This window comes from Acinonyx jubatus, chromosome B1 (genome assembly GCF_027475565.1).
Source record: "Acinonyx jubatus isolate Ajub_Pintada_27869175 chromosome B1, VMU_Ajub_asm_v1.0, whole genome shotgun sequence".
NCBI classification, from domain to species: Eukaryota; Metazoa; Chordata; class Mammalia; order Carnivora; family Felidae; genus Acinonyx; species Acinonyx jubatus.
Window position 1 is genome coordinate 84,640,539 of NC_069382.1, and position 13,278 is coordinate 84,653,816.

Here is a 13,278-nt window from a genome sequence, read left to right on the forward strand (position 1 = left end):
GGAACTCCCAGGAAAGAGAGGGGCAGAGAGGGGGCTTATGTGTCTAGGTGATCTGGGGTACGGTGAGGGGTCTCTGGGCCAGAGACCTCCAAAGGACACAGGCCGTCTGGGGGCTTTATGGTGCTGGAATTATCTAATCTACTGATGGCAGATGTGGGGTCAGGTGTCCCCAGGAAAGCAGGCCCTGAATGGCTAAAACTCTGCTTTGTTTGGGCCCTTTAAAAAACAATTGGATGTGTAATGGGGCTCCTGGGTACCTCAGTCCGTTGAGTGTCCGACTTCGGCTCAGGTCATGATCTCTCAGTCTGTGAGTTCGAGCCCCGCATCAGGCTCTGTGCTGCCAGCTCAGAGCCTGGAGCCTGCTTCAGATTCTGTCTCTCCCTCTGTCTCTGCCCCACACCCCCACTCACGCTCTGTCTGTCTCTCTTTCAAAAATAAATAAACTTAAAAAAAAAACCATTAGATGTGTAAAAATTTGAGTTTGGTGCTGGAAGGCTTTTGAAGTAACAAGTCTTAGCCTGCAGTGAAGAAATAAACAACCTAGGGACATCTGGTTATATTTTTGTGTGTCTTTTAAGGGACTTCAAATCCTTTTTTTCATAGAAGATAAAGAAAAATTAATACATTGTAAGTTGAGCTGCCTGGTGCTGCCCATAAATGGCTTTTGCACCATCAGTGTGCAGACAGATGCCTTAGGTTCTTTTCACATATATAACACTCAAACCATGAAACATAAGGACAAATGAGTTAATATTGCTGATGTTCTTTGAGATTTAGGGAGAATGGCTATCTCTAATGTTTGCTTTCTTGTTTTCTACAGGTTGACAGCAGGGACTGGGCCCTTAATGGGAATACCCTCTCCCTCGATGAAGAAACGGTCATTGATGTGCCTGAGCCCTACAACCATGTATCCAAGTACTGTGCCTCCTTGGGACACAAGGCAAATCACTCCTTCACTCCAAACTGCATCTACGACATGTGAGTATGACACCGAGCTTCCAGGGCAGATCTAGGTCCTATCCACCAGGGCCCTGAGACTGAGGAGGGCATGTAACAGGTGTCATCCCGCCCCACGGAAGGCCGCTCCCTCCAAGTTACCCTCCCAGGACCCTCCCAGTTATGACCTGAAACTCAGAGTCTAACTAGCTCCTCCTCTGGCCTTAGTAGGCCAAGAAATGGAAAAGTGCTTGGAAGGGTAGAAATGCTACAGAAATACTGTACTTTGTGTGCGCTGTTTTGTTGATGCTTTTTTGTCCTTCCGTTGTCTCATTCTGGAAAAGTAAGGGTGGTGTTATACTTGAAACACTAGAAAAATTAAAATTGTTCTGCACAGTGGAGATTAGTGAACTCTTTTAGGAGTGTGAAAGGAAGGAGGAAAATAAAACGCTAAAGCTTAGGGCACAAGGTCTTGGTGTTGGAAAAGACCCCTGAAATCAGAGTCCGCATTATTTGACAATACAGAGGAAAGAAATACTGTCACATGCTACAATGTGGATGAGCCTTGAAAACATCATGCTAAGTGCAAGAAGCTAGTCACATAAGGCCCATAGTGTATGATTCCATTGGTATGAATTGTCCACCACAGCAGAATTCATGGAGACAGAATATAGATCAATGGTTGCCCAGGGCCGGGGGGAGTGGAGGGAAATGAGGTTAATGGCGCATGAGCATGGGGTCTCTTTTGAGGGTGGTGCAAGGAACTAAAATTAGACAGTGGTGATGGTTGGTTGCACGACTGAAACCCACTGAACTGTATACCTCAAATGGGTGAATTATGAGGTATATAAATTGCATCTCAACAAAGCTCTTATTTTAAAAAGCCAAATAATCCTACCTCTCAAGAGTTTGAGCCTCCACTTCCACCTGCTCGTAGAACCTTTTCTTGTAAACCTCCAGCGACGGGAAGCCGCCCTTGAGGGCAGCTATCTGGACAAACTGAAGATTTTATGAAACTAGCTTTTGGGCTCTGATGATTAGAATGTTGTTTCCGTGGATACTAAGTGGGTTTCCTGGAACAGCCAGCCCTTGGCCCTAATCATTTCCCTTTCTCGTGCACTATGCCAGTCTCTCTTCCCCATAGCAGCCCTACAAATATTTTAGAAGTTTTCATATACGCCTTGAATGTCCTCCTTCCAAAGTGAAGCGTCTGACTATTCCTTGGAGGGTATAGTTGGGATTCCTTGTACCATCATCATTGACCTCCTTAGCTCAGTTGGAGAATGCCAGATCCTCCTGGGGGCCAGGCAGCTGCGTGCAACCTTTTCTGCTCAGTTAGAGCCTGCAGTCCCTCAGTGTATTGCTTGTTAACAGAAGCAGGATTAGATCCTGTGCATTTAATCTGTGGGAAAATTGCCAGGATTTGAATGTCCCTCCTTGCATCCCTGAGATGGCTTGAAAATTGTTCTGGCAGGGACTTGCTCCCCTTGGCACCCAGAAACAAGTACTGAAGCTACAACTGCTGTTTAAAGGGCAGGTAGAAATGGCAAAGGACATGTGTCATGTAAAATGAAACGGACACTGTTATTAACTCCAAGGCTTTCGTGGCCAATGTGAGTTAGGCCAAAGCATCGTTCCAAGCTGCACACAGCTTACCAACAATCTTTTAAAGCAGTGGTAACTAGCGATAATAAACGCTACTTAGACTGCTCTTTCAAAACAAATTAGTTCTGTGATTTCATTGCAAGGACATGATTTTTCTCCCCAAAAGGAAGAGAGCACAGGAGACAAGGGAGGGAACCATTTGTGCAGAATCAAGTCCCTGTACTCTTCAGGGTTATTTTCTTTGAGTCCAATGTGAAATACTAGTTGTTTGGGGTAATGGGAAGACTACCTGAATAATAATATAATATAAAATTCAGAGACATGGGGCACCTGGGTGGCTCAGTTGGTTAAGCTTCTGACTTCAGCTCAGGTCACGATCTCACCCTTCATGAGTTCAAGCCCCGCGTTGGGCTGTGTGCTGACAGGTCAGAGCCTGGAGTCTGCTTCAGATTCTGTGTATCTCTCTCTGTCCCTCACTCCCTCCGTCCCTCTCTCTCTCTGTCTCTCAAAAATAAACACTAAAAAAAAAATTCAGATACCAATTCATGGCATTCATTTGTCTGTAAAATCGTTGGTATTATTATGCACACTTTGACATAAACAAAACAATATCCCATAAACTGTAGTCTGATACAAAATGCCAAATGGACTACTTTCCTAGTTGTAAATATAGGTAACTTGTCACCAAGGGGCCAAACCACTCGGTGCAGAGGTTTGCTTTGACCAGTAATTGTGCTGCTGGCGTTCTCTGAGCACTTTAGGCTGGTGCTGTGCAAACAGCTTCTCCTGAATTACCTCATTTAGTCCTCCCAGGACCTCTGTGGGGCAACTTCCGTTACTGTCCCCTCACTCATGGACAGGAAACTCGGACCTCTTAGTCCAAGTGGCTAAGTGTCCTTAATTGTTGTGCCTTAGTGCTTGCCTTGGAGAATCAGCACCTGAAATTGAGTTTTTTTTCAGGGTGTCCATTTTCTACTCTTTGAAAATAACAGTAACACGTAGGAAAATGAAAATAGAAGAGGGTTGTAACAGACGTCTTAGGCTTCTCCCAGACTTTTTCAGTGCACAAGAAGATTAGCTTGAGCTCCATTTCAGGGGTATTATTTTTTTTTTAATTTTTTAACCTTTATTTATTTTTGAGACAGAGAGAGACAGAGCATGAACAGGGGAGGGTCAGAGAGAGAGGGTGACACAGAACCCGAAGCAGGCTCCAGGCTCTGAGCTGTCAGCACAGAGCCCGACGTGGGGCTCGAACTCACAAACCCCGAGATCATGACCTGAGCCAAAGTCGGATGCTTAACCGACTGAGCCACCCAGGCATCCCAGGGGTATTATTTTTTTCATGAAATGTTTTGATTTAGAGACAAAGAGTTGTGATTTTCATAAGGAATTCCTGAGTTCCTGGGGCAGGGATGGATGTCTGTGATGGGGCACAGTGTGAGAATTCTGTGCATGTGCACATGCTCACACACAATGCACATGTAGTCACTTAGAGTAGCTGAGTCCTCTGTGCCAAGTATTGTGTGAGATGTTTTATATATGTGATCCTATTTTGTCACAATGACAACTCTTATAGGATTAGGATTACTAGTATTACCATGAATTTGCAGGTAAGGAAAGTGAGATTCAGAGATACGGAAGTAAGCTCTCTGAGAGGGGGCAGTAATAACGTGTTGAACCAGGACTCATACCAGAGTCTTCTGACCCTGAGTCAAGAGTGCTTTCCAGGAAAGATGACACCCACGTGGGGTGAACATAGAGACCCCTGAGAGTGAGGGTGAGGTTGTTCCTTTGTCCACCACGTAAAAGATGTCCCTACACCACGGACACACTCCTTTCCTCACCACCAATAGAGGGAACTGTCCAAGTACTTCCTATCATGGTGCATGGGCCAATCTAACTTAGGGTCTGGAAACTTCTCCTTTGGTGTCTCAATGTCCTTTGCTCACAATGTGACTATAAACGAATGAGATTTATTTGACCAATACATATAGAAATAAAGCAAATTTCTTTTTGGCCATGCCTTACATATATGTATATATCCATTTGGGGTTTCAGAAGCCGTTAGGCGAGCTAAGTCTGTTACTGACTTATCTCCTATTCTCCCGCAGGTGTTATGGGAGTGAACCGGGTTGGGAGCCTTTGGTAGAGGAACGTAGCCATAGCGTTAGCCCTGCCTCAGGTTCTGAGACACCCGCAGCTGCTCCCTTCACAAGATGCTTCACAGGGAAATATTTAAAAGGCAGGTTGGCAGAGAGGTCTAGGCTTCCCTCTTGGAAAGAAATCTTCATCTACTTTTATGCCAGAAAACAACACTTCCTCTGTCTGTATAGTTGGAATACAGAGTTTTTTGCTTTTAAAAGTCCGGAGGTCTCTTCCTTACAGCTCCCAAAACACCCTGATAAAGCCTTGCCCACAAGGTACAGCCGGCTCATCGCCTGCTACGGGCCACATGAGCCAAAATGCTGCTCTGGATCCAGTTTCTCATTAAGGACAGATTTTTGTGGTTGACCATGATTGTTGGTTTATAAATACAGAGTGCCATATATGCTCAAAAAGGAAGATAGAACAGAGATTTTTAAACTTGAGTGTGCACATGAATCACCTGGAGCTGTTGTTAAAATGCAGATTCCAGATCAGGTCTGGGCGGGGCTGAGATTCTCCACGTCTAGCTGCTCGCAGGTGAGAAGCTGATGCTGGCCGATACGTGGGCCACACTTGAGGACCTACCAGTGGTACCCGGGGAAAAGCTCGTGGGGGATTCCTACCCCCACCCCCACCCGCACCCAGGCTTTGCTTCTAACCTCCTGGTCTGGCCCAGGAATGACTGTGTGCATCTTGGTGTCTAGGTTTGTCCACCCCCGCTTTGGGCCCATCAAATGCATCCGCACACTCCGAGCCGTGGAGGCTGATGAGGAACTCACCGTTGCCTACGGCTATGACCACAGTCCCCCCGGGAAGAGTGGGCCTGAAGCCCCTGAGTGGTACCAGGTGGAGCTAAAGGCCTTCCAGGCCACCCAGCAGAAGTGAAAGGCTCAGCCCTGGGCTTCAGAGACCTGGAATAGAAACTTGGATCTATGCACTACGTTTTCCGACAACGGGACAACCAGGGACTGCTCATGCTGTGACATCACATCCTCTCACGCTGCGTTAGCAACGACTTTCTCGCATACTAACTAGGCTTGACTGTATTACTCATACCAGATTTAAAATTAGCTAGCCTTGCAACAACGTCCTACTGAGAGGTATTGTCGAACACTTGACACAGCATGATGTTCTTGGGTGGTTCAAGTCTAAATCTGTACCACACTCAGAGATGCCAAATGATTAGACTGAAAAAGGGAAAGGGGGCTTTTCAGTCATTTTTAGCCAGTGGTTTTTCCATGATGTTTTTTCCTACGGCCAACACCAGGTGTGTTTTCACACTTGGTGTATGTGCTGTATGGAGGATAGAGAATTACTACATTTTTATTCTCTAAATGTAGTATAATTTGCCTTTTAACCTTTGATCTGTATCTTGCAATAGAATGGCTTTGTTTTTTTTTTTTCCTAGCGAACAGAACCCCACTTTTTGAGTCATTTCACCCCTCAGTCTCATTCTCTATCTTAGCTATATCTTTTATAAGAGAAAACTTCCAAATGGATTTCGTGTCCGTGCCAGTGCGTAGGTCTCTCTGGCTCTTTCTATATCATTGTTTCATTATTATGTCCTAATATAAAGAACTGGCTCATAGGGCCAGGGTATTATTATAGAATTATTATTCTCGCATGTAAACAAAGATACCTTTGCTTTAAGATGTGAGAAGAGATGGGTTTACGTTGTTTGCATTAAGTTATGGAAGAGTTGTAATATATACTTTAAGAAAGGAGAGAGGGAAATTAGTACTTCTAAGCAGTAACTGTGGCAATTTTGCAATATCTTTAATAGTACTAGTAATTTCTTCTCCTCGGGTACACTTTAAATGTACATAACATAGAGCAGTCTGGCTTGTGGCACAGTGCATTGAATTCAAAAGTCAAATAACAAACTAGAATTCTAACACAGAATCAAAAGTTGATTTTTTTTTAATTGCTACTGTTAAGAGAGACATACTGATCACTAGGTACAAATCTAAACCTTAATACTAAAACTCTTCATTATTGTAACTTCAAAGCACTTACCTGCTTCAAAGCATTGTGAATTAAGAGTAATACCTGTATAGTTTAAAAGCAATGATATCAATAGCATTTCAGCGATTTTGCGAGCCATGTGTAACCACAAGTGCAGAAATAAGGAGAAAACCCCTGTTTTTTTAGTTTAGCTAGTTAGGTATGTAACGTATCTGGGATCGCTCTGAATGAATTCTGAGAGTTCTGGGCTTTTGCCAGCGCCCTCACCACGTGCCCTAGCCATGTCTTGTTCAGATGCCTCCACAAGGCAGCTGGAAAGTTCTGGAGAGCAGCGGTGGTTCTGAAATGCAGCCGCTGGTGGTGGCACCTGTCATCTGAGCCGGTTTGGTCTTGAGAGCGACAGCCTTCCAAGCCAGTGGGGGAGCTCTGGCTGAGCACGGATTGCTTGGTAGCAGTGAGAGGAGTAAAGAAACAGGACAGAATTTGCTCCTTCTTCTCAGGGGCACGTTGTTCTTAGGAAGAAGTTAGCAAAAGTGCTCCATCCAGCGCTGTTCACAACTTTCAGTTCAGGCGGCCCCTGGACACAGGATTCAGCCCTCAAACAGTGACAGAAGGGGCCCCTCCCTCCTTTGCAGGGCCCAGCATCCTGGAGCCCCCCCCCCCGCCCCCTGCAGTGCCAGGGCACGTGACCAGCGCAAGGCCTGCATCCAGGTGGCGGTGGTTTCAGGGAGGATGAGCTGAGTGTTCACATGTGAGAAGTGGTCAGGGCTGCCAGAAAGATCTCCCACAAAAGGAACCAATAGGGTTTTTAGATGAAAACGCAGCAGGATAGGATAGCTTCTTCTCTGTAGAAAGAGACCATTCTGTAGACAGCGACAGAGGGACAGTCTCGGGACTTGTATTCTGACGGGTGCTTTCATTCAAATGCGTCCCAAAGTCAGTGACTGTCTTCAGGAGAAAGATGGCTCTACTTGGCCCTCGGCCAGTTGAGCTGTAGAGCCAGGTCAGCGAGCGAGGTCAAGATGGAGCCGGTCACACTTCCAACACAGCTGTGCCTCGAGTGACGTCATTCCCGGGGACAATGTCATTCTTGCTGAGGCTGCAGTGGGGGTGTAATCTCTGACCTGATGGGTTATTGGAACTACCCCACTCAAATGGAATCTTTTTTTCTTCCTTTCTTTCCTTTGATATAAGGCATTGAAGAGTTGTAAGGAGTACCAGCTAACCCATTTTTCAAATTAGATATGTAATGACAACCCTCAGTTTAAAACCCAGCAGTGTGTCTGTGACCTTCAGACAAATCGGGGGAAACAGTAAGTACACCCAAGCCGAGCCTCTCTCTCTCTCTCTCTCTCTCTCTCTCTCTCTCTCTCTCTCCTTCCACTCTTCTTGTGCCTTCTGGCTCTTCCTCCTGTTCTCCAGTCCCATCTCTTTCCACTTCCTCTCTTGTCTGTAGGAAGCTTTGCTGTCCATGTCCAGCTGATCTCTCACTCTTTTCCGTCCTCTCCCTCCCTGTTCTGAGCGTCTCTCCTTTCTTGCGAGGCCCTCCGTGCGTACCTCTGGCCATTTACTCTGCGTTTCTGCCTGGCTTTGTCGCTCCTGCTCTCCCACGACCCCCCCCCCCCCCCCCCGCCACCAAACCCCACTCCCAAATGGAAGGCTTTGTCATGGACTGGAATCAGAGGGGGGTTGAGGTTCACTGTGTTCTGTAGGTAGGTAAAGAAGTCGTGGTGGTTTGAGGTACCATAAGGAATTAACGGGTGAGAAAGGAACGTGTTTGTTCCTTATTCGAGCCGAAGTGTGACAGGGAAAGCCTCGGGATGTATTTCTCTACTGAATCTTTACATCCACGGTGGAAGGAAACATGTCAGGAAGCAGCCAAATCTGGTAGTTTTGGTCGCATCATGACCACAGCAGAATTGTGGAAGATTCCATGCGGTGGGGAATAAAGAAATAACTTTGTGCTCTCCCAGAACACGCTGGCACCCGTGAGGGTACGTCTGGAGGAGATTCACTCAGAGCCGTCTCGGTCCAACTCCTGCATGACTAGATCTTTCCTTAGCAGCTTTTCTAGGACAAAATATTATCTTGTGTTAGAGTTAGGAATAGGAACTAATCTGTAGGAGTATGTCCCACATGGACATTTGAACGGACTAACAAGACAACGGTAAGGACTGAGTTTCCGACACAAAGGAACGATGACATTAAGAGGCAACAGGCAGGGAGGGCTTGAGTTTCGTAGTACCTATTCTTATTTTAACCTGCTTCGTCCCTGGTCTACCTGAGAAACAAAGAAGGAAGTTTGTTTTTCAAGACGTCTTTGAACCTGTCTGGGGCTGTAGTTAAATGTATTTGCCTTCCGCGGGTTCTTCACACTTGAAAAACTATTTCCTTACCACCAACAACCTGGAAAGGCCAACGTGGAAGCAAAAGTGTAACCATTTACAACATTTAATTGTAACTATTAAAATGGCAGTAACTGTAAACAGTGAATTCGAGGGTTGCCTTCTCAGTGAGACAGTATGTGGCACTTTATAGAAACTTTCCTTTAATATATAAAATTTTAAATCACTCACTACAAAGTGCATTTAAGATCTTCCAAGAAAGTATAGTTTTCTGTTTTGCCTTGTTTTAAAACAGTTGCCTCAAGTTTCTGTCTTAAGAGTAGTGATTTAGAATCCAGACATCTTTTTTTTTTTTTTAGAAAAACAAGCAAAACTATGTTGCAAGACTGATAGTTGTAATGTTTATTTGCCACAGATCAAAGGTTCACAAAATATATTAAATTTACATCTACTTGAGGTACCTTGATAGATTGTGTTTTCTTTGATCTTTCCCTTCAGGAATTTGGAGCCTTGTTGTCACTTTTTTATTTTAAAACTACTAAATTTTAATAGTTTTATTTTGCCAAATGTGTGCAGACATATTCAAAGCAATGAAACTATTTCAAGCCATACAACCACAGGGGTGGAAACCCTTTTCACAAATTTTAATGTGTTTGTATGTAAATAGATGTTTGTATGAAATATTTTCACGGTAGAATGAATATATTTAAATGAAGTTGAATTATTCCAGTGCTATTTAAACAAATTACAAAATTTTTGGTGAGAATTACCTGAGTCTATTGAGATACAATACAGGTCAATTTTGATTTTTAAAACTCTAAAGCCTACAAATAACTCTGACTCATGGCAACTGCCCTGTGTTGTTGCATCTGACGTGGAGAGAGCTTGTAGGCTTCCCCAGTGCCTCTGCCGCTTCCTGGTGTAAGTTAGGTGCTCATGGAGGTGTGTCCACCTTTAAGTGACATCACTCCAGGCCTTTGAGGGCCCGCGAGTGAATTAGAGGCATTAGAGACACTGGTGCAGTTATCCGGAGCACAATTTCTTTGCAGGGCAGCAGAATCAGAAGCCAGATGTGGCCGTGGGAACCTTAGAACTGGGTTTTCTGGCCACCATCAACCGCCACCCTTACTGCCTAGTCACACATGTCAGGGAGGCTGCCCTCAGTGGAGTTGGGGTTCAGACCCCAGGGTGGAACTTCACGGTTTTGCCAGCAGTCCCTGCCTCCTGGCCTCCGCCTCACTAGGAGGAAGGAGGAGGGAGCTGCTGGCAAGGGGCCCATTTCTCAGCACAGTCCATTTCCCGTCTCAGCTCTGGGAGACTATGCACGCAAGCACCAAACTTTCAACCAGAGAGAGACGTCCTCGGATAATGCAAATCCTTGCTTCCTCTGTCTGTGACTTTACACACTGTTGTTAGAAGTCGTTTTAATATCAAGACCAATCACATCTCTGGGACATACCTCCCAACTCTCCTGACTCTTACGTTACTAGAACAACTCCTTTGTAACGGCATTCAACTTGAGTGGGTTGTTTGTTTGTTTGTTTTCCCTCTGCTTCAGTCCTGGATATAAAGAAATGATAAACATGACAAATTTTCACTGTGTATACTAGCAATATGTACACACACGCCAATGTATCTTAACATAGTGACTTGGTTATATTTTGGGTTCCTATAATTAACTTCGATCCTTGCATTGGGAAACCACAGGGGTGTGTGATGTCTGCTTACCATAGAAGAAATCAGGTTCATGGTCTGAGCTCCCTCTTTCAAAAGGTTTCCTCTTGGGTTTTCTACGTTCTCCTTTTATCCTGAAATGCATTTATTAGGTTGTGAGGTATGTTTAAGGATTGGAACCTAGGGGTATGCTTTCAGCATTCATTGCAACCAAAAGTTAACCCCGTCACAGTTAACAAAAGATTGGTCTTTTGTGGAATTTGAACTAAATCTATGAGCCTTATTCAAGATCTATGATTCTATGATTTTTTTAAATTATGGGAAATTAATGAAAGATGTTTACATGAATAATGTTTGCCCTTACTGTGTTATGAATGAGTTTTTTTGTAGTGTGTCTGGGTGCATGTGCAAGAGAGTAGGAAAAATGTTTCTGAAACAAAACTTGACAAATATTTGTAATGAAAAGTAAATTTAAAGATTGCTATAATTGCGCTATAGAAACAATGCAAGTATTAAACAAAATATACAATCATCTGTCAGTGTCTTTCTTTGTCATTTAGGGCAGAAAGGCAGTAACATTGTTCTTATGACATGTCTACTGTATGTCGAAATTACTAAGCCAACTTTTACATTTTGAGTTATTTTAAAATGTGATTAGCCATTTGCCATTTTCAAAGCATTAGAGGAGAGGGGAGGAGGGGTATAAAATGGTTAGGAGCTTTGGATTTAGCACAACTCCACGTGTACCTATGAATCCAGAAGAATTATCAACATCACACAAGAGGGTCTAGTTGATTACATAAAGGTTAAGGGTATTGGATATAAATGAAATGATCAGGGGAAATACCTGAAGGATGGAAAGCTTCGGCTCATGGTTTAAAGAAGATAATGGGAATTTTGTGAGATGTTGCGGTAGATTGTGGAGACCTTAGGACAGCTCTGAGCTGAGGAAACCGGCAACCCCTGACTCGTCCCCAGATCACAGCTCGCATTCCCAAACTTGCCCCTCCAACATTCCCAAGGAACAAAAGCCAAAGACACCGGAGGTAAAAATAATACTTTGCTATTAGTTGTGCCTTGTGCCCAGGGACCCAAAGCAATGGATTGGAGTAAGCTGGGTGGTACGTGACGGGCAGTTAGGCATTAAACTGAAGCAGGCGGCAAGACCTCCTGTTTTATCTCATCTCCCTCAGTTGCCCAGTCTTTGATCTTATCACACCTCTTAGGAAGAAGACCGAAGCAAGTAAGATGATTAAATCCTACCTGATGCTGGATCAGATTCATCACTTGGATAGAGACACTTCCATATGCTGGATCTTTAAGGCGAAGTTTCACCCACTAACACACAATATTAGTATTCTTCCTCCTTGTGCAGGAGAGGGGTATGAGATTAAAATTTAAATGCTAACAGGGTAAGTCTAAGAAGCTAAAATCTCAAAAGTGAAGGCTCAGGCAACTTTGGGGGCATTAAAATTGGTGTGGAGTCAAAGGTTGTGGAATAAGGTAAGGTGAGGAAGATCGAGACCACATTCTTTTGGTCTCAGTAATCGTCCCCACATGTACCTTCCACTAAATATCTTTCTTTAGGTTTTAATGTTTCAGACTGTTCAGCCTGCTAGTTCATATTAGACTTGAAATTATTTCAGTGGTCATATCCAGAATTAGATAGCAGCCATTCAGAAGGCACTTCTGCTGTGGTGGACGTTTAATTTCAGCTCAGCATCTGACTAATTTGGGATGGTTCGATAAGAAAGTTCTACCCCAAAAATATTTTAGAAAGCAACTGTTGCCTTTTATATAAAATGATAATGCAAACTCTGCTGCAATGTATTGGTATATGTTTTTCTTAAAATTTTGTTTATGAAAAGCAAAAGCTATGATTTTGAAATTAGAGCTTCACTTCTTATAGGGTACATAGAAAAAAAAAATGAATGGATTTATCTAGATTGCTACCCAATTTTTACTTCAAAGTGTCAGAGTGCTTCCAGCTTTAAGAAACATAAAAACAAGAAGCATGAAAACCCAACTCAATATGGCTTAAGAAATAAAGATTTATTACCGCACGTGTAAGACCCTCACAAAGCAAGACACTGTTGAGTGACGCTAGAGTTGATTACTCAGCAGCTCAACCAGGTCCTATCTTTCTGCTCTGCAATTCTCAGTCAGATTTGCCCTCAGGGCCAGCTCACCTCACAATCACAACATGGCTGCTGCAGTTCCATACCTCACAGCCGGATTTGGCAGCATCCAGTGGGTAAAAAGGAAAGTCTCTTCTGTGATCTCTACCACTGAGGAAACTTAAACTAATCATTTAGCAAGGGCCATGGGGGTGCTATGATTATCTGACTGAAGCATATAGCTGTGTGGAGATGGGTGGTTGGCCTGAACAAAGCTGGGGTTTTGGCAGCAAGTTAGAAAGGAGAGATGACAGGCTGACCACACACAGTATCTGCCTCATCTGCTTTATTTTCTTAAGGGAAGAAAGGAGGTTAGTCTCTTTAAATAAATGAAAGGATTTTTAAATTACTTCAGATCAATTTAGAGAATTCTCAAGTGGTGCATATGAGAGAGGTTCTAAACAATACACTTATGTAGAGTGTATAAGGCA

At 43.9% G+C, this 13,278-nt stretch overlaps 1 protein-coding gene across 2 annotated transcripts in view; it reads left to right on the top strand.

Moving 5' to 3' along the window:
• The window catches only part of SETD7 (SET domain containing 7, histone lysine methyltransferase), a 51,802-nt gene extending 38,784 nt beyond the window's left edge, over nucleotides 1-13,018 (top strand). The window contains exons 8-9 of one of the 2 annotated variants that reach the window (XM_027066373.2): nucleotides 821-978; nucleotides 5,391-11,202. In XM_027066373.2, the coding sequence (XP_026922174.1) occupies nucleotides 821-978; nucleotides 5,391-5,571 (339 nt within the window). In that variant the 3' untranslated portion in view covers nucleotides 5,572-11,202. Of the gene's footprint in view, nucleotides 1-820; nucleotides 979-5,390; nucleotides 11,203-11,896 lie in introns of those variants that run through there. The other variant, XM_027066380.2, reaches the window with a different exon arrangement.
• The last annotated feature ends 260 nt before the right edge of the window (nucleotides 13,019-13,278 follow it).